This window comes from Phyllobates terribilis, unplaced genomic scaffold (assembly GCF_046119375.1).
Source record: "Phyllobates terribilis strain yellow unplaced genomic scaffold, ASM4611937v1 Scaffold_7__3_contigs__length_470593459, whole genome shotgun sequence".
Taxonomy (NCBI): Eukaryota; Metazoa; Chordata; class Amphibia; order Anura; family Dendrobatidae; genus Phyllobates; species Phyllobates terribilis.
The window spans coordinates 12,520,206-12,547,007 of record NW_027362767.1 but is presented as its reverse complement, the minus strand read 5'-3'; the positions used below and the strand labels follow the sequence as shown (position 1 = coordinate 12,547,007).

General features: G+C 54.8%; 1 protein-coding gene across 2 annotated transcripts in view; it reads right to left on the bottom strand.

Annotated features, from left to right (window-relative positions):
• TSHR (thyroid stimulating hormone receptor) overlaps positions 1-26,802 on the bottom strand; it is a 408,340-nt gene that overhangs the window by 42,266 nt on the left and 339,272 nt on the right. For both annotated transcript variants that reach the window (XM_073637466.1, XM_073637467.1), the window contains 4 exons: positions 16,928-17,002; positions 16,562-16,636; positions 16,175-16,252; positions 16,033-16,101 (listed from right to left, as the gene is read on the bottom strand). In XM_073637466.1, the coding sequence (XP_073493567.1) occupies positions 16,033-16,101; positions 16,175-16,252; positions 16,562-16,636; positions 16,928-17,002 (297 nt within the window). The remainder of the gene's footprint in view (positions 1-16,032; positions 16,102-16,174; positions 16,253-16,561; positions 16,637-16,927; positions 17,003-26,802) is intronic.

Below are 26,802 nucleotides of genomic sequence, written 5' to 3'. Positions count from 1 at the left end.
ACATTGTGTCAGGTCTGGTAACGTGAGTCTTCTCGGGCGTACATTGTGTCAGGTCTGGTAACGTGAGTCTTCTCGGGCGTACATTGTGTCAGGTCTGGTAACGTGAGTCTTCTCGGGCGTACATTGTGTCAGGTCTGGTAACGTGAGTCTTCTCGGGTGTACGTTGTGTCAGGTCTGGTAATGTGAGTCTTCTCGGGCGTACATTGTGTCAGGTCTGATAATGTGAGTCTTCTCGGGTGTACGTTGTGTCAGGTCTGGTAACGTGAGTCTTCTCGGGTGTACATTGTGTCAGGTCTGGTAACGTGAGTCTTCTCGGGTGTACATTGTGTCAGGTCTGGTAACGTGAGTCTTCTCGGGCGTACATTGTGTCAGGTCTGGTAACGTGAGTCTTCTCGGGTGTACATTGTGTCAGGTCTGATAACGTGAGTCTTCTCGGGTGTACGTTGTGTCAGGTCTGGTAACGTGAGTCTTCTCGGGTGTACGTTGTGTCAGGTCTGGTAACGTGAGTCTTCTCGGGTGTACATTGTGTCAGGTCTGGTAACGTGAGTCTTCTCGGGCGTACATTGTGTCAGGTCTGGTAACGGGAGTCTTCTCGGGCGTACATTGTGTCAGGTCTGGTAACGTGAGTCTTCTCGGGCGTACATTGTGTCAGGTCTGATAACGTGAGTCTTCTCGGGTGTACATTGTGTCAGGTCTGGTAACGTGAGTCTTCTCGGGTGTACATTGTGTCAGGTCTGGTAACGGGAGTCTTCTCGGGCGTACATTGTGTCAGGTCTGGTAACGTGAGTCTTCTCGGGCGTACGTTGTGTCAGGTCTGGTAACGTGAGTCTTCTCGGGTGTACATTGTGTCAGGTCTGGTAACGTGAGTCTTCTCGGGCGTACATTGTGTCAGGTCTGGTAACGTGAGTCTTCTCGGGTGTACATTGTGTCAGGTCTGATAACGTGAGTCTTCTCGGGTGTACGTTGTGTCAGGTCTGGTAACGTGAGTCTTCTCGGGTGTACGTTGTGTCAGGTCTGGTAACGTGAGTCTTCTCGGGTGTACATTGTGTCAGGTCTGGTAACGTGAGTCTTCTCGGGCGTACATTGTGTCAGGTCTGGTAACGGGAGTCTTCTCGGGCGTACATTGTGTCAGGTCTGGTAACGTGAGTCTTCTCGGGCGTACATTGTGTCAGGTCTGGTAACGGGAGTCTTCTCGGGCGTACATTGTGTCAGGTCTGGTAACGTGAGTCTTCTCGGGCGTACGTTGTGTCAGGTCTGGTAACGTGAGTCTTCTCGGGCGTACGTTGTGTCAGGTCTGATAACGTGAGTCTTCTCGGGTGTACGTTGTGTCAGGTCTGGTAACGTGAGTCTTCTCGGGTGTACGTTGTGTCAGGTCTGGTAACGTGAGTCTTCTCGGGCGTACATTGTGTCAGGTCTGGTAACGTGAGTCTTCTCGGGCGTACATTGTGTCAGGTCTGGTAACGTGAGTCTTCTCGGGCGTACATTGTGTCAGGTCTGGAAACGGGAGTCTTCTCGGGCGTACATTGTGTCAGGTCTGGTAACGGGAGTTTTCTCGGGCGTACATTGTGTCAGGTCTGGTAACGTGAGTCTTCTCGGGCGTACATTGTGTCAGGTCTGGTAACGGGAGTCTTCTCGGGCGTACATTGTGTCAGGTCTGGTAACGGGAGTTTTCTCGGGCGTACATTGTGTCAGGTCTGGTAACGGGAGTCTTCTCGGGCGTACATTGTGTCAGGTCTGGTAACGTGAGTCTTCTCGGGCGTACATTGTGTCAGGTCTGGTAACGGGAGTCTTCTCGGGCGTACATTGTGTCAGGTCTGGTAACGTGAGTCTTCTCGGGCGTACATTGTGTCAGGTCTGGTAACGTGAGTCTTCTCGGGCGTACATTGTGTCAGGTCTGGTAACGTGAGTCTTCTCGGGCGTACATTGTGTCAGGTCTGGTAACGTGAGTCTTCTCGGGCGTACATTGTGTCAGGTCTGGTAACGTGAGTCTTCTCGGGCGTACATTGTGTCTGGTCTGGTAACGTGAGTCTTCTCGGGCGTACATTGTGTCAGGTCTGGTAACTTGAGTCTTCTCGGGAGTACATTGTGTCAGGTCTGGTAACGTGAGTCTTCTCGGGCGTACATTGTGTCAGGTCTGGTAACGTGAGTCTTCTCGGGCGTACATTGTGTCAGGTCTGGTAACGTGAGTCTTCTCGGGTGTACATTGTGTCAGATCTGGTAACGTGAGTCTTCTCGGGCGTACATTGTGTCAGGTCTGGTAACGTGAGTCTTCTCGGGCGTACATTGTGTCAGGTCTGGTAACGTGAGTCTTCTCGGGCGTGCATTGTGTCAGGTCTGGTAACGTGAGTCTTCTCTGGTGTAAATTTTGTCAGGTCTGGTAACGTGAGTATTTTCAGGCGTACAATGTGTCAGGTCTGGTAATGTGAGTCTTCTCGGGCGTACATTGTGTCGGGTCTGGTAACGTGAGTCTTCTCGGGCGTACATTGTGTCGGGTCTGGTAACGTGAGTCTTCTCGGGCGTACATTGTGTCGGGTCTGGTAGCGTGAGTCTTCTCGGGCGTACATTGTGTCAGGTCTGGTAACGTTAGTCTTCTCGGGTATACATTGTGTCAGGTCTGGTAACGTGAGTCTTCTCGGGCGTACATTGTGTCAGGTCTGGTAACGTGAGTCTTCTCGGGCGTACATTGTGTCAGGTCTGGTAACGTGAGTCTTCTCGGGCGTACATTCTGTCAGGTCTGGTAACGTGAGTCTTCTCGGGCGTACATTGTGTCAGGTCTGGTAACGTGAGTATTCTCGGGCGTACATTGTGTCAGGTCTGGTAACGTGAATCTTCTCGGGCGTACATTGTGTCAGGTCTGGTAACGTGAGTCTTCTCGGGCGTACATTGTGTCAGGTCTGGTAACGTGAGTGTTCTCGGGCGTACATTGTGTCAGGTCTGGTAACGTGAGTCTTCTCGGGCATACATTGTGTCGGGTCTGGTAACAGGAGTCTTCTCGGGCGTACGTTGTGTCAGGTCTGGTAACGGGAGTCTTCTCGGGCGTACATTGTGTCAGGTCTGGTAACGTGAGTCTTCTCGGGCGTACATTGTGTTAGGTCTGGTAACGTGAGTCTTCTCGGGTGTACATTGTGTCAGGTCTGGTAACGTGAGTCTTCTCGGGCGTACATTGTGTCAGGTCTGGTAACGTGAGTCTTCTCGGGCGTACATTGTGTCAGGTCTGGTAACGTGAGTCTTCTCGGGCGTACATTGTGTCTGGTCTGGTAACGTGAGTCTTCTCGGGCGTACATTGTGTCAGGTCTGGTAACGTGAGTCTTCTCGGGAGTACATTGTGTCAGGTCTGGTAACGTGAGTCTTCTCGGGCGTACATTGTGTCAGGTCTGGTAACGTTAGTCTTCTCGGGCGTACATTGTGTCAGGTCTGGTAACGTGAGTCTTCTCGGGCGTACATTGTGTCTGGTGTGGTAACGTGAGTCTTCTCGGGCGTACATTGCGTCAGGTCTGGTAACGTGAGTCTTCTCGGGCGTACATTGCGTCAGGTCTGGTAACGTGAGTCTTCTCGGGCGTACATTGTGTCAGGTCTGGTAACGTGAGTCTTCTCGGGTGTACATTGTGTCAGATCTGGTAACGTGAGTCTTCTCGGGCGTACATTGTGTCAGGTCTGGTAACGTGAGTCTTCTCGGGCGTACATTGTGTCAGGTCTGGTAACGTGAGTCTTCTCGGGTGTAAATTTTGTCAGGTCTGGTAACGTGAGTATTTTCAGGCGTACAATGTGTCAGGTCTGGTAATGTGAGTCTTCTCGGGCGTACATTGTGTCGGGTCTGGTAACGTGAGTCTTCTCGTGCGTACATTGTGTCGGGTCTGGTAACGTGAGTCTTCTCGGGCGTACATTGTGTCAGGTCTGGTAACGTGAGTCTTCTCGGGCGTGCATTGTGTCAGGTCTGGTAACGTGAGTCTTCTCGTGCGTACATTGTGTCAGGTCTGGTAACGTGAGTCTTCTCGGGCGTACATTGTGTCGGGTCTGGTAACGTGAGTCATCTCGGGCGTACATTGTGTCGGGTCTGGTAGCTTGAGTCTTCTCGGGCGTACATTGTGTCAGGTCTGGTAACGTTAGTCTTCTCGGGTATACATTGTGTCAGGTCTGGTAACGTGAGTCTTCTCGGGCGTACATTCTGTCAGGTCTGGCAACGTGAGTCTTCTCGGGCGTACATTCTGTCAGGTCTGGTAACGTGAGTCTTCTCGGGCGTACATTGTGTCAGGTCTGGTAACGTGAGTCTTCTCGGGCGTACATTGTGTCAGGTCTGGTAACGTGAGTCTTCTCGGGCGTACATTGTGTCAGGTCTGGTAACGTGAGTCTTCTCGGGCGTACATTGTGTCTGGTCTGGTAACGTGAGTCTTCTCGGGCGTACATTGTGTCTGGTCTGGTAACGTGAGTCTTCTCGGGCGTACATTGTGTCAGGTCTGGTAACGTGAGTCTTCTCGGGCGTACATTGTGTCAGGTCTGGTAACGTGAATCTTCTCGGGCGTACATTGTGTCAGGTCTGGTAACGTGAGTCTTCTCGGGCGTACATTGTGTCAGGTCTGGTAACGTGAGTGTTCTCGGGCGTACATTGTGTCAGGTCTGGTAACGTGAGTCTTCTCGGGCGTACGTTGTGTCAGGTCTGGTAACGTGAGTCTTCTCGGGCGTACGTTGTGTCAGGTCTGGTAACGTGAGTCTTCTCGGGCGTACGTTGTGTCAGGTCTGGTAACGTGAGTCTTCTCGGGCGTACGTTGTGTCAGGTCTGGTAACGGGAGTCTTCTCGGGCGTACATTGTGTCAGGTCTGGTAACAGGAGTCTTCTCGGGCGTACGTTGTGTCAGGTCTGGTAACCTGAGTCTTCTCGGGCGTACGTTGTGTCAGGTCTGGTAACGGGAGTCTTCTCGGGCGTACATTGTGTCAGGTCTGGTAACGGGAGTCTTCTCGGGCATACATTGTGTCTGGTCTGGTAACGGGAGTCTTCTCGGGCGTACATTGTGTCAGGTCTGGTAACGTGAGTCTTCTCGGGCGTACATTGTGTCAGGTCTGGTAATGTGAGTCTTCTCGGGCGTACATTCTGTCAGGTCTGGTAACGTGAGTCTTCTCGGGCGTACATTGTGTCTGGTCTGGTAACGTGAGTCTTCTCGGGCGTACATTGTGTCAGGTCTGGTAACGTGAGTCTTCTCGGGCGTACATTGTGTCTGGTCTGGTAACGTGAGTCTTCTCGGGCGTACATTGTGTCAGGTCTGGTAACGTGAGTCTTCTCGGGCGTACATTGTGTCAGGTCTGGTAACGTGAGTCTTCTCGGGCGTACATTGTGTCAGGTCTGGTAACGTGAATCTTCTCGGGCGTACATTGTGTCAGGTCTGGTAACGTGAGTCTTCTCGGGCGTACATTGTGTCAGGTCTGGTAACGTGAGTCTTCTCGGGCGTACATTGTGTCAGGTCTGGTAACGTGAGTCTTCTCGGGCGTACATTGTGTCAGGTCTGGTAACGTGAGTCTTCTCGGGCGTACATTGTGTCAGGTCTGGTAACGTGAGTCTTCTCGGGTGTACATTGTGTCAGATCTGGTAACGTGAGTCTTCTCGGGCGTACATTGTGTCAGGTCTGGTAACGTGAGTCTTCTCGGGCGCACATTGTGTCAGGTCTGGTAACGTGAGTCTTCTCGGGCGTGCATTGTCTCAGGTCTGGTAACGTGAGTCTTCTCGGGCGTGCATTGTGTCAGGTCTGGTAACGTGAGTCTTCTCGGGCGTACATTGTGTCAGGTCTGGTAACGTGAGTCTTCTCTGGTGTAAATTTTGTCAGGTCTGGTAACGTGAGTATTTTCAGGCGTACAATGTGTCAGGTCTGGTAATGTGAGTCTTCTCGGGCGTACATTGTGTCGGGTCTGGTAACGTGAGTCTTCTCGGGCGTACATTGTGTCGGGTCTGGTAGCGTGAGTCTTCTTGGGCGTACATTGTGTCAGGTCTGGTAACGGGAGTCTTCTCGGGCGTACATTGTGTCAGGTCTGGTAACGTGAGTCTTCTCGGGCGTACATTGTCAGGTCTGGTAACGTGAGTCTTCTCGGGCATACATTGTGTCAGATCTGGTAACGTGAGTCTTCTCGGGCGTACATTGTGTCAGGTCTGGTAACGTGAGTCTTCTCGGGCGTACGTTGTGTCAGGTCTGGTAACGTGAGTCTTCTCGGGCGTACATTGTGTCAGGTCTGGTAACGGGAGTCTTCTCGGGCGTACATTGTGTCAGGTCTGGTAACGGGAGTCTTCTCGGGCGTACATTGTGTCAGGTCTGGTAACGTGAGTCTTCTCGGGTGTACATTGTGTCAGGTCTGGTAACGGGAGTCTTCTCGGGCGTACATTGTGTCAGGTCTGGTAACGTGAGTCTTCTCGGGCGTACATTGTCAGGTCTGGTAACGTGAGTCTTCTCGGGCATACATTGTGTCAGATCTGGTAACGTGAGTCTTCTCGGGCGTACATTGTGTCTGGTCTGGTAGCGTGAGTCTTCTCGGGCGTACATTGTGTCAGGTCTGGTAACGTGAGTCTTCTCGGGCGTACATTGTGTCAGGTCTGGTAATGTGAGTCTTCTCGGGCATACATTGTGTCAGGTCTGGTAACGTGAGTCTTCTCGGGCGTGCATTGTGTCAGGTCTGGTAACGTGAGTCTTCTCGGGCGTACATTGTGTCAGGTCTGGTAACGTGAGTCTTCTCTGGTGTAAATTTTGTCAGGTCTGGTAACGTGAGTCTTCTCGGGCGTACATTGTGTCAGGTCTGGTAACGTGAGTCTTCTCGGGCGTACATTGTGTCAGGTCTGGTAACGTGAGTATTTTCAGGCGTACAATGTGTCAGGTCTGGTAATGTGAGTCTTCTCGGGCGTACATTGTGTCGGGTCTGGTAACGCGAGTCTTCTCGGGCGTACATTGTGTCGGGTCTGGTAGCTTGAGTCTTATCGGGCGTACATTGTGTCAGGTCTGGTAACGTGAGTCTTCTCGGGCGTACATTCTGTCAGGTCTGGTAACGTGAGTCTTCTCGGGCGTACATTGTGTCAGGTCTGGTAACGTGAGTCTTCTCGGGCGTACATTGTGTCAGGTCTGGAAACGGGAGTCTTCTCGGGCGTACATTGTGTCAGGTCTGGTAACGGGAGTTTTCTCGGGCGTACATTGTGTCAGGTCTGGTAACGGGAGTCTTCTCGGGCGTACATTGTGTCAGGTCTGGTAACGGGAGTTTTCTCGGGCGTACATTGTGTCAGGTCTGGTAATGGGAGTCTTCTCGGGCGTACATTGTGTCAGGTCTGGTAACGTGAGTCTTCTCGGGCGTACATTGTGTCAGGTCTGGTAACGGGAGTCTTCTCGGGCGTACATTGTGTGAGGTCTGGTAACGTGAGTCTTCTCGGGCGTACATTGTGTCAGGTCTGGTAACGTGAGTCTTCTCGGGCGTACATTGTGTCAGGTCTGGTAACGTGAGTCTTCTCGGGCGTACATTGTGTCAGGTCTGGTAACGTGAGTCTTCTCGGGCGTACATTGTGTCAGGTCTGGTAACGTGAGTCTTCTCGGGCGTACATTGTGTCTGGTCTGGTAACGTGAGTCTTCTCGGGCGTACATTGTGTCAGGTCTGGTAACGTGAGTCTTCTCGGGCGTACATTGTGTCAGGTCTGGTAACTTGAGTCTTCTCGGGAGTACATTGTGTCAGGTCTGGTAACGTGAGTCTTCTCGGGCGTACATTGTGTCAGGTCTGGTAACGTTAGTCTTCTCGGGCGTACATTGTGTCAGGTCTGGTAACGTGAGTCTTCTCGGGCGTACATTGTGTCTGGTCTGGTAACGTGAGTCTTCTCGGGCGTACATTGCGTCAGGTCTGGTAACGTGAGTCTTCTCGGGCGTACATTGCGTCAGGTCTGGTAACGTGAGTCTTCTCGGGCGTACATTGTGTCAGGTCTGGTAACGTGAGTCTTCTCGGGCGTACATTGCGTCAGGTCTGGTAACGTGAGTCTTCTCGGGCGTACATTGCGTCAGGTCTGGTAACGTGAGTCTTCTCGGGCGTACATTGTGTCAGGTCTGGTAACGTGAGTCTTCTCGGGTGTACATTGTGTCAGATCTGGTAACGTGAGTCTTCTCGGGCGTACATTGTGTCAGGTCTGGTAACGTGAGTCTTCTCGGGCGTACATTGTGTCAGGTCTGGTAACGTGAGTCTTCTCGGGCGTACATTGCGTCAGGTCTGGTAACGTGAGTCTTCTCGGGCGTACATTGTGTCAGGTCTGGTAACGTGAGTCTTCTCGGGTGTACATTGTGTCAGATCTGGTAACGTGAGTCTTCTCGGGCGTACATTGTGTCAGGTCTGGTAACGTGAGTCTTCTCGGGCGTGCATTGTGTCAGGTCTGGTAACGTGAGTCTTCTCTGGTGTAAATTTTGTCAGGTCTGGTAACGTGAGTATTTTCAGGCGTACAATGTGTCAGGTCTGGTAATGTGAGTCTTCTCGGGCGTACATTGTGTCGGGTCTGGTAACGTGAGTCTTCTCGGGCGTACATTGTGTCGGGTCTGGTAGCGTGAGTCTTCTCGGGCGTACATTGTGTCAGGTCTGGTAACGTGAGTCTTCTCGGGCGTACATTGTGTCAGGTCTGGTAACGTGAGTCTTCTCGGGCGTACATTGTGTCAGGTCTGGTAACGTGAGTCTTCTCGGGCGTACATTCTGTCAGGTCTGGTAACGTGAGTCTTCTCGGGCGTACATTCTGTCAGGTCTGGTAACGTGAGTCTTCTCGGGCGTACATTGTGTCAGGTCTGGTAACGTGAGTCTTCTCGGGCGTACATTGTGTCTGGTCTGGTAACGTGAGTCTTCTCGGGCGTACATTGTGTCTGGTCTGGTAACGTGAGTCTTCTCGGGCGTACATTGTGTCAGGTCTGGTAACGTGAGTATTCTCGGGCGTACATTGTGTCAGGTCTGGTAACGTGAATCTTCTCGGGCGTACATTGTGTCAGGTCTGGTAACGTGAGTCTTCTCGGGCGTACATTGTGTCAGGTCTGGTAACGTGAGTGTTCTCGGGCGTACATTGTGTCAGGTCTGGTAACGTGAGTCTTCTCGGGCATACATTGTGTCGGGTCTGGTAACAGGAGTCTTCTCGGGCGTACGTTGTGTCAGGTCTGGTAACGGGAGTCTTCTCGGGCGTACATTGTGTCAGGTCTGGTAACGTGAGTCTTCTCGGGCGTACATTGTGTTAGGTCTGGTAACGTGAGTCTTCTCGGGCGTACATTGTGTCAGGTCTGGTAACGTGAGTCTTCTCGGGCGTACATTGTGTCAGGTCTGGTAACGTGAGTCTTCTCGGGCGTACATTGTGTCAGGTCTGGTAACGTGAGTCTTCTCGGGCGTACATTGTGTCAGGTCTGGTAACGTTAGTCTTCTCGGGTATACATTGTGTCAGGTCTGGTAACGTGAGTCTTCTCGGGCGTACATTGTGTCTGGTCTGGTAACGTGAGTCTTCTCGGGCGTACATTGTGTCAGGTCTGGTAACGTGAGTCTTCTCGGGAGTACATTGTGTCAGGTCTGGTAACGTGAGTCTTCTCGGGCGTACATTGTGTCAGGTCTGGTAACGTTAGTCTTCTCGGGCGTACATTGTGTCAGGTCTGGTAACGTGAGTCTTCTCGGGCGTACATTGTGTCTGGTCTGGTAACGTGAGTCTTCTCGGGCGTACATTGCGTCAGGTCTGGTAACGTGAGTCTTCTCGGGCGTACATTGCGTCAGGTCTGGTAACGTGAGTCTTCTCGGGCGTACATTGTGTCAGGTCTGGTAACGTAAGTCTTCTCGGGTGTACATTGTGTCAGGTCTGGTAACGTGAGTCTTCTCGGGTGTAAATTTTGTCAGGTCTGGTAACGTGAGTATTTTCAGGCGTACAATGTGTCAGGTCTGGTAATGTGAGTCTTCTCGGGCGTACATTGTGTCGGGTCTGGTAACGTGAGTCTTCTCGTGCGTACATTGTGTCGGGTCTGGTAACGTGAGTCTTCTCGGGCGTACATTGTGTCAGGTCTGGTAACGTGAGTCTTCTCGGGCGTGCATTGTGTCAGGTCTGGTAACGTGAGTCTTCTCTGGTGTAAATTTTGTCAGGTCTGGTAACGTGAGTATTTTCAGGCGTACAATGTGTCAGGTCTGGTAATGTGAGTCTTCTCGGGCGTACATTGTGTCAGGTCTGGTAACGTGAGTCTTCTCGGGCGTACATTGTGTCGGGTCTGGTAACGTGAGTCATCTCGGGCGTACATTGTTTCGGGTCTGGTAGCTTGAGTCTTCTCGGGCGTACATTGTGTCAGGTCTGGTAACGTTAGTCTTCTCGGGTATACATTGTGTCAGGTCTGGTAACGTGAGTCTTCTCGGGCGTACATTCTGTCAGGTCTGGCAACATGAGTCTTCTCGGGCGTACATTCTGTCAGGTCTGGTAACGTGAGTCTTCTCGGGCGTACATTGTGTCAGGTCTGGTAACGTGAGTCTTCTCGGGCGTACATTGTGTCTGGTCTGGTAACGTGAGTCTTCTCGGGCGTACATTGTGTCTGGTCTGGTAACGTGAGTCTTCTCGGGCGTACATTGTGTCAGGTCTGGTAACGTGAGTCTTCTCGGGCGTACATTGTGTCAGGTCTGGTAACGTGAATCTTCTCGGGCGTACATTGTGTCAGGTCTGGTAACGTGAGTCTTCTCGGGCGTACATTGTGTCAGGTCTGGTAACGTGAGTGTTCTCGGGCGTACATTGTGTCAGGTCTGGTAACGTGAGTCTTCTCGGGCGTACGTTGTGTCAGGTCTGGTAACGTGAGTCTTCTCGGGCGTACGTTGTGTCAGGTCTGGTAACGTGAGTCTTCTCGGGCGTACGTTGTGTCAGGTCTGGTAACGTGAGTCTTCTCGGGCGTACGTTGTGTCAGGTCTGGTAACGGGAGTCTTCTCGGGCGTACATTGTGTCAGGTCTGGTAACAGGAGTCTTCTCGGGCATACGTTGTGTCAGGTCTGGTAACCTGAGTCTTCTCGGGCGTACGTTGTGTCAGGTCTGGTAACGGGAGTCTTCTCGGGCGTACATTGTGTCAGGTCTGGTAACGGGAGTCTTCTCGGGCGTACATTGTGTCTGGTCTGGTAACGGGAGTCTTCTCGGGCGTACATTGTGTCTGGTCTGGTAACGTGAGTCTTCTCGGGCGTACATTGTGTCAGGTCTGGTAATGTGAGTCTTCTCGGGCGTACATTCTGTCAGGTCTGGTAACGTGAGTCTTCTCGGGCGTACATTGTGTCTGGTCTGGTAACGTGAGTCTTCTCGGGCGTACATTGTGTCAGGTCTGGTAACGTGAGTCTTCTCGGGCGTACATTGTGTCAGGTCTGGTAACGTGAGTCTTCTCGGGCGTACATTGTGTCTGGTCTGGTAACGTGAGTCTTCTCGGGCGTACATTGTGTCAGGTCTGGTAACGGGAGTCTTCTCGGGCGTACATTGTGTCTGGTCTGGTAACGGGAGTCTTCTCGGGCGTACATTGTGTCTGGTCTGGTAACGTGAGTCTTCTCGGGCGTACATTGTGTCAGGTCTGGTAATGTGAGTCTTCTCGGGCGTACATTCTGTCAGGTCTGGTAACGTGAGTCTTCTCGGGCGTACATTGTGTCTGGTCTGGTAACGTGAGTCTTCTCGGGCGTACATTGTGTCAGGTCTGGTAACGTGAGTCTTCTCGGGCGTACATTGTGTCAGGTCTGGTAACGTGAGTCTTCTCGGGCGTACATTGTGTCTGGTCTGGTAACGTGAGTCTTCTCGGGCGTACATTGTGTCAGGTCTGGTAACGTGAGTCTTCTCGGGCGTACATTGTGTCAGGTCTGGTAACGTGAGTCTTCTCGGGCGTACATTGTGTCAGGTCTGGTAACGTGAATCTTCTCGGGCGTACATTGTGTCAGGTCTGGTAACGTGAGTCTTCTCGGGCGTACATTGTGTCAGGTCTGGTAACGTGAGTCTTCTCGGGCGTACATTGTGTCTGGTCTGGTAACGTGAGTCTTCTCGGGCGTACATTGTGTCTGGTCTGGTAACGTGAGTCTTCTCGGGCGTACATTGTGTCAGGTCTGGTAACGTGAGTCTTCTCGGGCGTACATTGTGTCAGGTCTGGTAACGTGAGTCTTCTCGGGCGTACATTGTGTCAGGTCTGGTAACGTGAGTCTTCTCGGGTGTACATTGTGTCAGATCTGGTAACGTGAGTCTTCTCGGGCGTACATTGTGTCAGGTCTGGTAACGTGAGTCTTCTCGGGCGCACATTGTGTCAGGTCTGGTAACGTGAGTCTTCTCGGGTGTACATTGTGTCAGGTCTGGTAACGTGAGTCTTCTCGGGCGTACATTGTGTCAGGTCTGGTAACGTGAGTCTTCTCGGGTGTACATTGTGTCAGGTCTGGTAATGTGAGTCTTCTCGGGCGTACATTGTGTCAGGTCTGGTAACGTGAGTCTTCTCGGGCGTGCATTGTGTCAGGTCTGGTAACGTGAGTCTTCTCGGGCGTGCATTGTGTCAGGTCTGGTAACGTGAGTCTTCTCGGGCGTACATTGTGTCAGGTCTGGTAACGTGAGTCTTCTCTGGTGTAAATTTTGTCAGGTCTGGTAACGTGAGTATTTTCAGGCGTACAATGTGTCAGGTCTGGTAATGTGAGTCTTCTCGGGCGTACATTGTGTCGGGTCTGGTAACGTGAGTCTTCTCGGGCGTACATTGTGTCGGGTCTGGTAGCGTGAGTCTTCTCGGGCGTACATTGTGTCAGGTCTGGTAACGTTAGTCTTCTCGGGTATACATTGTGTCAGGTCTGGTAACGTGAGTCTTCTCGGGCGTACATTGTGTCAGGTCTGGTAACGTGAGTCTTCTCGGGCGTACATTGTGTCAGGTCTGGTAACGTGAGTCTTCTCGGGCGTACGTTGTGTCAGGTCTGGTAACGTGAGTCTTCTCGGGCGTACATTGTGTCAGGTCTGGTAACGGGAGTCTTCTCGGGCGTACATTGTGTCAGGTCTGGTAACGGGAGTCTTCTCGGGCGTACATTGTGTCAGGTCTGGTAACGTGAGTCTTCTCGGGTGTACATTGTGTCAGGTCTGGTAACGGGAGTCTTCTCGGGCGTACATTGTGTCAGGTCTGGTAACGTGAGTCTTCTCGGGCGTACATTGTCAGGTCTGGTAACGTGAGTCTTCTCGGGCATACATTGTGTCAGATCTGGTAACGTGAGTCTTCTCGGGCGTACATTGTGTCAGGTCTGGTAGCGTGAGTCTTCTCGGGCGTACATTGTGTCAGGTCTGGTAACGTGAGTCTTCTTGGGCGTACATTGTGTCAGGTCTGGTAATGTGAGTCTTCTCGGGCATACATTGTGTCAGGTCTGGTAACGTGAGTCTTCTCGGGCGTGCATTGTGTCAGGTCTGGTAACGTGAGTCTTCTCGGGCGTACATTGTGTCAGGTCTGGTAACGTGAGTCTTCTCTGGTGTAAATTTTGTCAGGTCTGGTAACGTGAGTCTTCTCGGGCGTACATTGTGTCAGGTCTGGTAACGTGAGTCTTCTCGGGCGTACATTGTGTCAGGTCTGGTAACGTGAGTATTTTCAGGCGTACAATGTGTCAGGTCTGGTAATGTGAGTCTTCTCGGGCGTACATTGTGTCGGGTCTGGTAACGCGAGTCTTCTCGGGCGTACATTGTGTCGGGTCTGGTAGCGTGAGTCTTATCGGGCGTACATTGTGTCAGGTCTGGTAATGTGAGTCTTCTCGGGTGTACATTGTGTCAGGTCTGGTAACGTGAGTCTTCTCGGGCGTACATTATGTCGGGTCTGGTAACGTGAGTCTTCTCGGGCGTACATTGTGTCAGGTCTGGTAATGTGAGTCTTCTCGGGCGTACATTGTGTCAGGTCTGGTAACGTGAGTCTTCTCGGGCGTACATTATGTCGGGTCTGGTAACGTGAGTCTTCTCGGGCGTACATTTTCTCAGGTCTGGTAACGGGAGTCTTCTCGGGCGTACATTGTGTCAGGTCTGGTAATGTGAGTCTTCTCGGGTGTACATTGTGTCAGGTCTGGTAACGTGAGTCTTCTCGGGCGTACATTGTGTCGGGTCTGGTAGCGTGAGTCTTCTCGGGCGTACACTGTGTCGGGTCTGGTAGCGTGAGTCTTCTCGGGCGTACATTGTGTCAGGTCTGGTAACGTGAGTCGTCTCGGGTGTACATTGTGTCAGGTCTGGTAACGTGAGTCTTCTCCCGTGTACATTGTGTCAGGTCTGGTAACGTGAGTCTTCTCGGGCGTACATTGTCAGGTCTGGTAACGTGAGTCTTCTCGGGAGTACATTGTGTCAGGTCTGGTAACGTGAGTCTTCTCGGGTATACATTGTGTCAGGTCTAGCAATGTGAGTCTTCTCGAGCGCACGTTGTGTCTGGTCTGGTAACGTGAGTCTTCTCGGGCGTACATTGTGTCAGGTCTGGTAACGTGAGTCTTCTCGGGTGTACATTGTGTCAGATCTGGTAACGTGAGTCTTCTCGGGCGTACATTGTGTCAGGTCTGGTAACGTGAGTCTTCTCGGGCGTGCATTGTGTCAGGTCTGGTAACGTGAGTCTTCTCTGGTGTAAATTTTGTCAGGTCTGGTAACGTGAGTATTTTCAGGCGTACATTGTGTCAGGTCTGGTAACGTGAGTCTTCTCGGGCGTACATTGTGTCAGGTCTGGTAACGTGAGTCTTCTCGGGCGTACATTGTGTCAGGTCTGGTAACGTGAGTCTTCTCGGGCGTACATTGTGTCAGGTCTGGTAACGTGAGTCTTCTCGGGCGTACAATGTGTCTGGTCTGGTAACGTGAGTCTTCTCGGGCGTACATTGTGTCTGGTCTGGTAACGTGAGTCTTCTCGGGCGTACATTGTGTCAGGTCTAGTAACGTGAGTCTTCTCGGGCGTACATTGTGTCAGGTCTGGTAACGTGAGTCTTCTCGGGCGTACATTGTGTCAGGTCTGGTAACGTGAGTCTTCTCGGGCGTACATTCTGTCAGGTCTGGTAACGTGAGTCTTCTCGGGCGTACAATGTGTCTGGTCTGGTAACGTGAGTCTTCTCGGGCGTACATTGTGTCAGGTCTGGTAACGTGAGTCTTCTCGGGCGTACAATGTGTCTGGTCTGGTAACGTGAGTCTTCTCGGGCGTACATTGTGTCTGGTCTGGTAACGTGGGTCATCTCGGGCGTACATTGTGTCAGGTCTGGTAACGTGAGTCTTCTCGGGCGTACATTGTATCAGGTCTGGTAACGTGAGTCTTCTCGGGCATACATTGTGTCAGGTCTGGTAACGTGAATCTTCTCGGGCGTACATTGTGTCAGGTCTGGTAACGTGAGTCTTCTCGGGCGTACATTGTGTCAGGTCTGGTAACGTGAGTCTTCTCGGGCGTACATTGTGTCAGGTCTGATAACGTGAGTCTTCTCGGGCGTACATTGTGTCAGGTCTGGTAATGTGAGTCTTCTCGGGCGTACATTGTGTCAGGTCTGGTAACGTGAGTCTTCTCGGGCGTACATTGTATCAGGTCTGGTAACGTGAGTCTTCTCGGGCGTACATTGTGTCAGGTCTGGTAACGGGAGTCTTCTCGGGCGTGCAATGTGTCAGGTCTGGTAACTTGAGTCTTCTCGGGTGTACATTGTGTCAGGTCTGGTAACGTGAATCTTCTCGGGCGTACATTGTGTCAGGTCTGGTAACGTGAGTCTTCTCGGGCGTGCAATGTGTCAGGTCTGGTAACTTGAGTCTTCTCGGGCGTACAATGTGTCAGGTCTGGTAACGTGAGTCTTCTCGGGCGTACATTGTGTCAGATCTATTAACATGAGTCTTCTCGGGCGTACATTGTGTCAGGTCTAGTAATGTGAGTCTTCTCGGGCGTACATTGTGTCAGGGAGCTGGAGGTTTATCAGATGACCACATGTCCTGACTTTCTGTCCTCGTTCATCCGTCCCGTGGGCAGTGGGGTCTGTAACACCCCCCATACTGGCTTGGGGGGCTTTTGTCTTTAAAAGGCCTGAGCTCTCTGTGGATTTGAGGGCCCCTGTGATAGCCGGGGCCCCTGGGGCAGGGAATACTCACACGACAGTCAGGTTGGTGCCGTTGAACGCTTGGCTCTGCAGCTCGGTGAATCCGTTGTTGTAAAGTTTACTGATGGGATAGAAGAGAAATGAATGTGATAGAAAAGCCAGAGATCAGTGGAAGATCAGTGATCACTACTCACAGGGTCAGGAATCCATTGGACAGGCCGTGGAAGGCATTGGTGGGCACAAGCGCCATGTTGGGATTATCCGCAATCTCCCTGCAGAGACAAAGAACATAAGAGAACTACAAGTCTCATAGAGCAGGACGGACATCCAGGGTCAGCCCGGCAGAGGTGCGGGAGTCACATCTGTACATGACCTTATCGGGCCCAGTGTGAACTCCTCGGGTGTGAGAAGAGGAGCAGATGGTGGTCTCCCTCCAGCTCTATGATGAGGGGTCTGCATCATCTTGTTCCCCCATATTAACACCGACCTGTCTATACCATTCACCTACAGAGCGTGGGTGACGGGTGACTGAGACGTATCCCCTCCGGGTAACAATGGAGCAGCCGGATCATGTGACTTACACGAAGACGCCACCGACCACAGAGTGGATTTGGCTTAAATCGGGGAACGTGGAGAGGCCGGTGTTCAAAATCCCCCTGGAAAAAAGAGAAGGCATTCAGGGTAACAGTGAGGGTCCCCACATTCATGTGACCCCCAAACTCTGAACTGCAAGCAATTAAAGGGACAGGAAAAGCAGAATGTCCTGTGTCCAGACCCGAGAAGGTGGAAAGATCCTCTGTGCTACAGGAGGAGGAAGAAGGCGTCCAAGACGGGTCCGCGGCTTCCTCCTCATAGGTGGATGATGGAGGGGTAGTCTGGCCGGTAGAGGTGGTGGGCACCTGGTGGGGGCACAGATGGCCGCCTGCAGCCCCGTCGCCAGTACTCACAAGTAACTCAGCAGCGGCAGCTCCTGGAACGTCCCGGCCTCGATGCACTTCAGATTCATAAGACTTCGGATTTCTCTGCAACAAAAGAAAATGAAAATGGTTTTCACCAGGAGCAAGTGACACCAAACTCAATGATGGAGGGTGTTCAGATGGAGATGCCTGTAGTGCCACGGAGCGAGGAGAGACCCCTCCATAGAATACACGGCGTCCTCTGCATGCTCCTCGCTCTGACCCTCCCTGTCCTGGACATCACAGCCGTCACTACCCATCAGGGACGGGTGGAGGTGCCTGTAGTGCCGCACAGCGAGGAGAGACCCCTCTATAGAATACACGGCGTCCTCTGCATGCTCCTCGCTCTGACCCTCCCTGTCCTGGACATCGCAGCCGTCACTACCCATCAGGGACAGGTGGAGGTGCCTGTAGTGCCGCACAGCGAGGAGAGACCCCTCCATAGAATACATGGTGTCCTCTGCATGCTCCTCGCTCTGACCCTCCCTGTCCTGGACATCACAGCCGTCACTACCCATCAGGGACAGGTGGAGGTGCCTGTAGTGCCGCACAGCGAGGAGAGACCCCTCCATAGAATACATGGCGTCTTCTGCATGCTCCTCGCTCTGACCCTCCCTGTCCTGGACATCACAGCCGTCACTACCCATCAGGGACAGGTTGAGGTGCCTGTAGTGCCGCACAGCGAAGAGAGACCCCTCCATAGAATACATGGCGTCCTCTGCATGCTCCTCGCTCTGACCCACCCTGTCCTGGACATCACAGCGGTCACTACCCATCAGGGACAGGTGGAGGTGCCTGTAGTGCCGCACAGCGAGGAGAGACCCCTCCATAGAATACACGGCGTCCTCTGCATGCTCCTCGCTCTGTCCCACCCAGTCCTGGACATCGCAGCCATCACTACCCATCAGGGACAGGTGGAGGTGCCTGTAGTACCGCACAGCGAGGAGAGACCCCTCTATAGAATACACAGCGTCCTCTGCATGCCCCTCGCTCTGACCCTCCCTGTCCTGGACATAGCAGCCGTCACTACCCATCAGGGACAGGTGGAGGTGCCTGTAGTGCCACGGAGCGAGGAGAGACCCCTCCATAGAATACACGGCGTCCTCTGCATGCTCCTCGCTCTGACCCTCCCTGTCCTGGACATTGCAGCCGTCACTACCCATCAGGGACAGGTGGAGGTGCCTGTAGTGCCGCACAGCGATGAGAGACCCCTCCATAGAATACATGGCGCCCTCTGCATGCTCCTCGCTCTGACCCTCCCTGTCCTGGACATCGCAGCCGTCACTACCCATCAGGGACAGGTGGAGGTGCCTGTAGTGCTGCACAGCGAGGAGAGACCCCTCCATAGAATACACGACGTCCTCTGCATGCTCCTCGCTCTGACCCTCCCTGTCCTGGACATCAGAGCCGTCACTACCCATCAGGGACAGGTGGAGGTGCCTGTAATTCTGCACAGCGATGAGAGACCCCTCCATAGAATACATGGCGTCCTCTGCATGCTCCTCGCTCTGACCCTCCCTGTCCTGGACATCGCAGCCGTCACTACCCATCATGGACAGGTGCAGGTGCATCTAGTGCCGCACAGCGAGGAGAGACCCCTCCATAGAATACATGGCGTCCTCTACATGCTCCTCGCTCTGACCCTCCCTGTCCTGGACATCGCAGCCGTCACTACCCATCAGGGACAGGTGGAGGTGCCTGTAGTGCCGCACAGCGATGAGAGACCCCTCCATAGAATACACGGCGTCCTCTGCATACTCCTCGCTCTGACCCTCCCTGTCCTGGACATCTCAGCCGTCACTACCCATCAGGGACAGGTGGAGGTGCCTGTAGTGCCGCACAGCGAGGAGAGACCTCTCCATAGAATAGACAGCGCCCTCTGCATGCTCCTCGCTCTGACCTTCCCCTGTCCTGGACATCGCAGCTGTCACTACCCATCAGGGACAGGTGGAGGTGCATGTAGTGCCGCACAGCGAGGAGAGACCCCTCCATAGAATACATGGCGTCCTCTGCATGCTCCTCGCTCTGACCCTCCGTGTCCTGGACATCGCAGCCGTCACTACCCATCAGGGACAGGTGGAGGAGCCTGTAGTGCCGCACAGCGAGGAGAGACCCCTCCATAGAATAGATGGCGTCCTCTGCATGCTCCTCGCTCTGACCCTCCCTGTCCTGGACATCACAGCCGTCACTACCCATCAGGGACAGGTGGAGGTGCCTGTAGTGCCGCACAGCGAGGAGAGACCCCTCCATAGAATAGATGGCGTCCTCTGCATGCTCCTCGCTCTGACCCTCCCTGTCCCGGACATCACAGCCGTCACTACCCATGAGGGACAGGTGGAGGTGCCTGTAGTGTTGCACAGCGAGGAGAGACCCCTCCATAGAATACATGGCGTCCTCTGCATGCTCCTCGCTCTGATCCTCCCTGTCCTGGACATCGCAGCCGTCACTACCAATCAGGTACAGGTGGAGGTGCCTGTAGTGCCGCACAGCGAGGAGAGACCCCTACATAGAATACAAGGCGTCCTTTGCATGCTCCTCGCTCTGACCCTCCCTGTCCTGAACATCGCAGCCGTCACTACCCATCAGGGACAGGTGGAGGTGCCTGTGGTGCCGCACAGCAAGGAGAGACCCCTCCATAGAATACATGCCGTCCTCTGCATGCTCCTCGCTCTGACCCTCCCTGTCCTGGACATCACAGCCGTCACTACCCATCAGAGATAGGTGGAGATGCCTGTAGTGCCGCACAGCGATGAGAGACCCCTCCATAGAATACACGGCGTCCTCTGCATGCACCTCACTCTGACCCTCCCTGTCCTGGATATCGCAGCCGTCACTACCCATCAGGGACAGGTGCAGGTGCATGTAGTGCCGCACAGCGAGGAGAGACATCTCCATAGAATACATGGCGTCCTCTGCATGCTCCTCGCTCTGACCCTCCCTGTCCTGGCATCACAGCCGTCACTACCCATCAGGGGCAGGTGGAGGTGCCTGTAGTGCCCCACAGCGAGGAGAGACCCCTCCATAGAATAGATGGCGTCCTCCGCATGCTCCTCACTCTGACCCTCCCTGTTCTGGACATCACAGCCGTCACTACCCATCAGGGACAGGTGGAGGTGCCTGTAGTTCCGCACAGCGAGGAGAGACCTCTCCATAGAATACATGGCGTCCTCTGCATGCTCCTCGCTCTGACCCTCCCTGTCCTGGACATTGCAGCCGTCACTACCCATCAGGGACAGGTGGAGGTGCCTGTAGTGCCGCACAGTGAGGAGAGACCCCTCCATAGAATACATGGCGTCCTCTGCATGCTCCTCGCTCTCACCCTCCCTGTCCTGGACATCAGAGCCGTCACTACCCATCAGGGACAGGTGGAGGTGCCTGTAGTGCCGCACAGCGATGAGAGACCCCTCCATAGAATACATGGCGTCCTCTGCATGCTCCTCGCTCTCACCCTCCCTGTCCTGGACATCACAGCCGTCACTACCCATCAGGGACAGGTGGAGGTGCCTGTAGTGCTGCACAGCGAGGAGAGACCCTTCCATAGAATACACGACGTCCTCTGCATGCTCCTCGCTCTGACCCTCCCTGTCCTGGACATCACAGCTGTCACTACCCATCAGGGACAGGTGCAGGTGCATCTAGTCCCGCACAGCGAGGAGAGACCCCTCCATAGAATACATGGCGTCCTCTGCATGCTCCTCGCTCTGATCCTCCCTGTCCTGGACATCGCAGCCGTCACTACCCATCAGGGACAGGTGGAGGTGCCTGTAGTGCCGCACAGCGATGAGAGACCCCTCCATAGAATACACGGCGTCCTCTGCATGCTCCTCGCTCTGACCCTCCCTGTCCTGGACATCGCAGCCGTCACTACCCATCAGGGACAGGTGGAGGTGCCTGTGGTGCCGCACAGCGAGGAGAGACCCCTCCATAGAATACATGCCGTCCTCTGCATGCTCCTCGCTCTGACCCTCCCTGTCCTGGACATCACAGCCGTCACTACCCATCAGGGACAGGTGGAGGTGCCTGTAGTGCCGCACAGCGAGGAGAGACCCCTCCATAGAATAGACAGCGTCCTCTGCATGCTCCTCGCTCTGACCCTCCCTGTCCTGGATATCGCAGCCGTCACTACCCATCAGGGACAGGTGCAGGTGCATGTAGTGCCGCACAGCGAGGAGAGACCTCTCCATAGAATACATGGCGTCCTCTGCATGCTCCTCGCTCTGACCCTCCCTGTCGTGGACATCGCAGCCGTCACTACCCATCAGGGACAGGTGGAGGTGCCTGTAGTGCCGCACAGCGAGGAGAGACCCCTCCATAGAATACATGGCGTACTCTGCATGCTCCTCGCTCTGACCCTCCCTGTCCTGGACATCGCAGCCATCACTACCCATCAGGGACAGGTGGAGGTGCCTGTAGTGCCGCACAGCGAGGAGAGACCCCTCCATAGAATACATGGCGTCCTCTGCATGCTCCTCGCTCTGACCCTCCCTGTCCTGGACATCGCAGCCGTCACTACCCATCAGGGACAGGTGGAGGTGCCTGTAGTGCTGCACAGCGAGGAAAGACCCCTCCATAGAATACATGGCGCCCTCTGCATGCTCCTCGCTCTGACCCTCCCTGTCCTGGACATCGCAGCCGTCAATAACCATCAGGGACAGGTGGAGGTGCCTGTAGTGCCGCACAACGAGGAGAGACCCCTCCATAGAATACACGGCGTCCTCTGCATGCTCCTCGCTCTGACCCTTCCTGTCCTGGATATCGCAGCCGTCACTACCCATCAGGGACAGGTGCAGGTGCATGTAGTGCCGCACAGCGAGGAGAGACCCCTCCATAGAATAGACAGCGTCCTCTGCATGCTCCTCGCTCTGACCCTCCCTGTCCTGGACATCACAGCCGTCACTACCCATCAGGGACAGGTGGAGGTACCTGTAGTGCCGCACAGTGAGGAGAGACCCCTCCATAGAATAGACAGCGTCCTCTGCATGCTCCTCGCTCTGACCCTCCCTGTCCTGGACATCACAGCCGTCACTACCCATCAGGGACAGGTGGAGGTGCCTGTAGTGCTGCACAGCGAGGATAGACCCCTCCATAGAATAGACAGCGTCCTCTGCATGCTCCTCGCTCTGACCCTCCCTGTCCTAGACATCACAGCCGTCACTAACCATCAGGGACAGGTGGAGGTGCCTGTAGAGCCCCTACAGCGAGGAGAGACCCCTCCATAGAATAGACAGCGTCCTCTGCATGCTCCTCGCTCTGACCCTCCCTGTCCTGGACATCACAGCCGTCACTACCCATCAGGGACAGGTGGAGGTGCTTGTAGTGCTGCACAGCGAGGAGAGACCCGTCCATAGAATACATGTCGTCCTCTGCATGCTCCTCGCTCTGACCCTCCCTGTCCTGGACATCACAGCCGTCACTACCCATCAGGGACAGGTGGAGATGCCTGTAGTGCCGCACAGCGAGGAGAGACCCCTTCATAGAAGACACGGTGTCCTCTGCATGCTCCTCGCTCTAACCCTCCCTGTCCTGGACATCGCAGCCGTCATTACCCATCAGGGACAGGTGGAGGTGCCTGCAGTGCTGCACAGCGAGGAGAGACCCCTCCATAGAATACATGGCGTCCTCTGCATGCTCCTCGCTCTGACCCTCCCTGTCCTGGACATCACAGCCGTCACTACCCATCAGGGACAGGTGGAGGTGCCTGTAGTGCCGCACAGCGAGGAGAGACCCCTCCGTAGAATACATGGCGTCCTCTACATGCTCCTCGCTCTGACCCTCCCTGTCCTGGACATCGCAGCCGTCACTACCCATCAGGGACAGGTGGAGGTACCTGTAGTGCTGCACAGCGAGGAAAGACCCCTCCATAGAATACATGGCGTCCTCTGCATGCTCCTCGCTCTGATCCTCCCTGTCTTGGACATCGCAGCCGTCACTACCCATCAGGGACAGGTGGAGGTGCCTGTAGTGCAGCACAACGAGGAGAGACCCCTCCATAGAATACACGGCGTCCTCTGCATGCTCCTCGCTCTGACCCTCCCTGTCCTGGCATCACAGCCGTCACTACCCATCAGGGACAGGTGGAGGTGCCTGTAGTGCCGCACAGCGATGAGAGACCCCTCCATAGAATACACGGCGTCCTCTGCATGCTCCTCGCTCTGACCCTCCCTGTCGTGGACATCGCAGCCGTCACTACCCATCAGGGACAGGTGGAGGTGCCTGTAGTGCCGCACAGCGAGGAGAGACCCCTCCATAGAATACATGGCGTACTCTGCATGCTCCTCGCTCTGACCCTCCCTGTCCTGAACATCGCAGCCGTCACTACCAATCAGGGACAGGTGGAGGTGCCTGTAGTGCCGCACAGCGAGGAGAGACCCCTCCATAGAATACAAGGCGTCCTCTGCATGCTCCTCGCTCTGACCCTCCCTGTCCTGAACATCGCAGCCGTCACTACCCATCAGGGACAGGTGGAGGTGCCTGTGGTGCCGCACAGCGAGGAGAGACCCCTCCATAGAATACATGCCGTCCTCTGCATGCTCCTCGCTCTGACCCTCCCTGTCCTGGACATCACAGCCGTCACTACCCATCAGGGACAGGTGGAGGTGCCTGTAGTGCCGCACAGCGAGGAGAGACCCCTCCATAGAATAGACAGCGTCCTCTGCATGCTCCTCGCTCTGACCCTCCCTGTCCTGGATATCGCAGCCGTCACTACCCATCAGGGACAGGTGGAGGTGCATGTAGTGCCGCACAGCGAGGAGAGACCCCTCCATAGAATAGACAGCGTCCTCTGCATGCTCCTCGCTCTGACCCTCCCTGTCCTGGATATCGCAGCCGTCACTACCCATCAGGGACAGGTGCAGGTGCATGTAGTGCCGCACAGCGAGGAGAGACCTCTCCATAGAATACATGGCGTCCTCTGCATGCTCCTCGCTCTGACCCTCCCTGTCCTGGACATCGCAGCCGTCACTACCCATCAGGGACAGGTGGAGGTGCCTGTAGTGCTGGACAGCGATGAGAGACCCCTCCATAGAATACATGGCATCCTCTGCATGCTCCTCACTCTGACCCTCCCTGTCCTGGATATCGCAGCCGTCACTACCCATCAGGGACAGGTGGAGGTGCATGTAGTGCCGCACAGCGAGGAGAGACCTCTCCATAGAATACATGGCGTGCTCTGCATGCTCCTCGCTCTGACCCTCCCCGTCCTGGCATCACAGCCGTCACTACCCATCAGGGGCAGGTGGAGGTGCCTGTAGTGCCCCACAGCGATGAGAGACCCCTCCATAGAATACACGGCGTCCTCTGCATGCTCCTCGCTCTGACCCTCCCTGTCGTGGACATCGCAGCCGTCAGTACCCATCAGGGACAGGTGGAGGTGCCTGTAGTGCCGCACAGCGAGGAGAGACCCCTCCATAGAATACATGGCGTACTCTGCATGCTCCTCGCTCTGACCCTCCCTGTCCTGGACATCGCAGCCATCACTACCCATCAGGGACAGGTGGAGGTGCCTGTAGTGCCGCACAGCGAGGAGAGACCCCTCCATAGAATACATGGCGTCCTCTGCATGCTCCTCGCTCTGACCCTCCCTGTCCTGGACATTGTAGCCTTCACTACCCATCAGGGACAGGTGGAGGTGCCTGTAGTGCTGCACAGCGAGGAAAGACCCCTCCATAGAATACATGGCGCCCTCTGCATGCTCCTCGCTCTGACCCTCCCTGTCCTGGACATCGCAGCCGTCAATAACCATCAGGGACAGGTGGAGGTGCCTGTAGTGCCGCACAACGAGGAGAGACCCCTCCATAGAATACACGGCGTCCTCTGCATGCTCCTCGCTCTGACCCTTCCTGTCCTGGACATCACAGCCGTCACTACCCATCAGGGACAGGTGGAGGTGCCTGTAGTGCCGCACAGCGAGGAGAGACCCCTCCATAGAATAGACAGCGTCCTCTGCATGCTCCTCGCTCTGACCCTCCCTGTCCTGGATATCGCAGCCGTCACTACCCATCAGGGACAGGTGCAGGTGCATGTAGTGCCGCACAGCGAGGAGAGACCCCTCCATAGAATAGACAGCGTCCTCTGCATGCTCCTCGCTCTGACCCTCCCTGTCCTGGACATCACAGCCGTCACTACCCATCAGGGACAGGTGGAGGTGCCTGTAGTGCTGCACAGCGAGGATAGACCCCTCCATAGAATAGACAGCGTCCTCTGCATGCTCCTCGCTCTGACCCTCCCTGTCCTAGACATCACAGCCGTCACTAACCATCAGGGACAGGTGGAGGTGCCTGTAGAGCCCCTACAGCGAGGAGAGACCCCTCCATAGAATAGACAGCGTCCTCTGCATGCTCCTCGCTCTGACCCTCCCTGTCCTGGATATCGCAGCCGTCACTACCCATCAGGGACAGGTGCAGGTGCATGTAGTGCCGCACAGCGAGGAGAGACCTCTCCATAGAATACATGGCGTCCTCTGCATGCTCCTCGCTCTGACCCTCCCTGTCCTGGACATCGCAGCCGTCACTACCCATCAGGGACAGGTGGAGGTGCCTGTAGTGCTGGACAGCGATGAGAGACCCCTCCATAGAATACATGGCATCCTCTGCATGCTCCTCACTCTGACCCTCCCTGTCCTGGATATCGCAGCCGTCACTACCCATCAGGGACAGGTGGAGGTGCATGTAGTGCCGCACAGCGAGGAGAGACCTCTCCATAGAATACATGGCGTGCTCTGCATGCTCCTCGCTCTGACCCTCCCCGTCCTGGCATCACAGCCGTCACTACCCATCAGGGGCAGGTGGAGGTGCCTGTAGTGCCCCACAGCGATGAGAGACCCCTCCATAGAATACACGGCGTCCTCTGCATGCTCCTCGCTCTGACCCTCCCTGTCGTGGACATCGCAGCCGTCAGTACCCATCAGGGACAGGTGGAGGTGCCTGTAGTGCCGCACAGCGAGGAGAGACCCCTCCATAGAATACATGGCGTACTCTGCATGCTCCTCGCTCTGACCCTCCCTGTCCTGGACATCGCAGCCATCACTACCCATCAGGGACAGGTGGAGGTGCCTGTAGTGCCGCACAGCGAGGAGAGACCCCTCCATAGAATACATGGCGTCCTCTGCATGCTCCTCGCTCTGACCCTCCCTGTCCTGGACATTGTAGCCTTCACTACCCATCAGGGACAGGTGGAGGTGCCTGTAGTGCTGCACAGCGAGGAAAGACCCCTCCATAGAATACATGGCGCCCTCTGCATGCTCCTCGCTCTGACCCTCCCTGTCCTGGACATCGCAGCCGTCAATAACCATCAGGGACAGGTGGAGGTGCCTGTAGTGCCGCACAACGAGGAGAGACCCCTCCATAGAATACACGGCGTCCTCTGCATGCTCCTCGCTCTGACCCTTCCTGTCCTGGACATCACAGCCGTCACTACCCATCAGGGACAGGTGGAGGTGCCTGTAGTGCCGCACAGCGAGGAGAGACCCCTCCATAGAATAGACAGCGTCCTCTGCATGCTCCTCGCTCTGACCCTCCCTGTCCTGGATATCGCAGCCGTCACTACCCATCAGGGACAGGTGCAGGTGCATGTAGTGCCGCACAGCGAGGAGAGACCCCTCCATAGAATAGACAGCGTCCTCTGCATGCTCCTCGCTCTGACCCTCCCTGTCCTGGACATCACAGCCGTCACTACCCATCAGGGACAGGTGGAGGTGCCTGTAGTGCTGCACAGCGAGGATAGACCCCTCCATAGAATAGACAGCGTCCTCTGCATGCTCCTCGCTCTGACCCTCCCTGTCCTAGACATCACAGCCGTCACTAACCATCAGGGACAGGTGGAGGTGCCTGTAGAGCCCCTACAGCGAGGAGAGACCCCTCCATAGAATA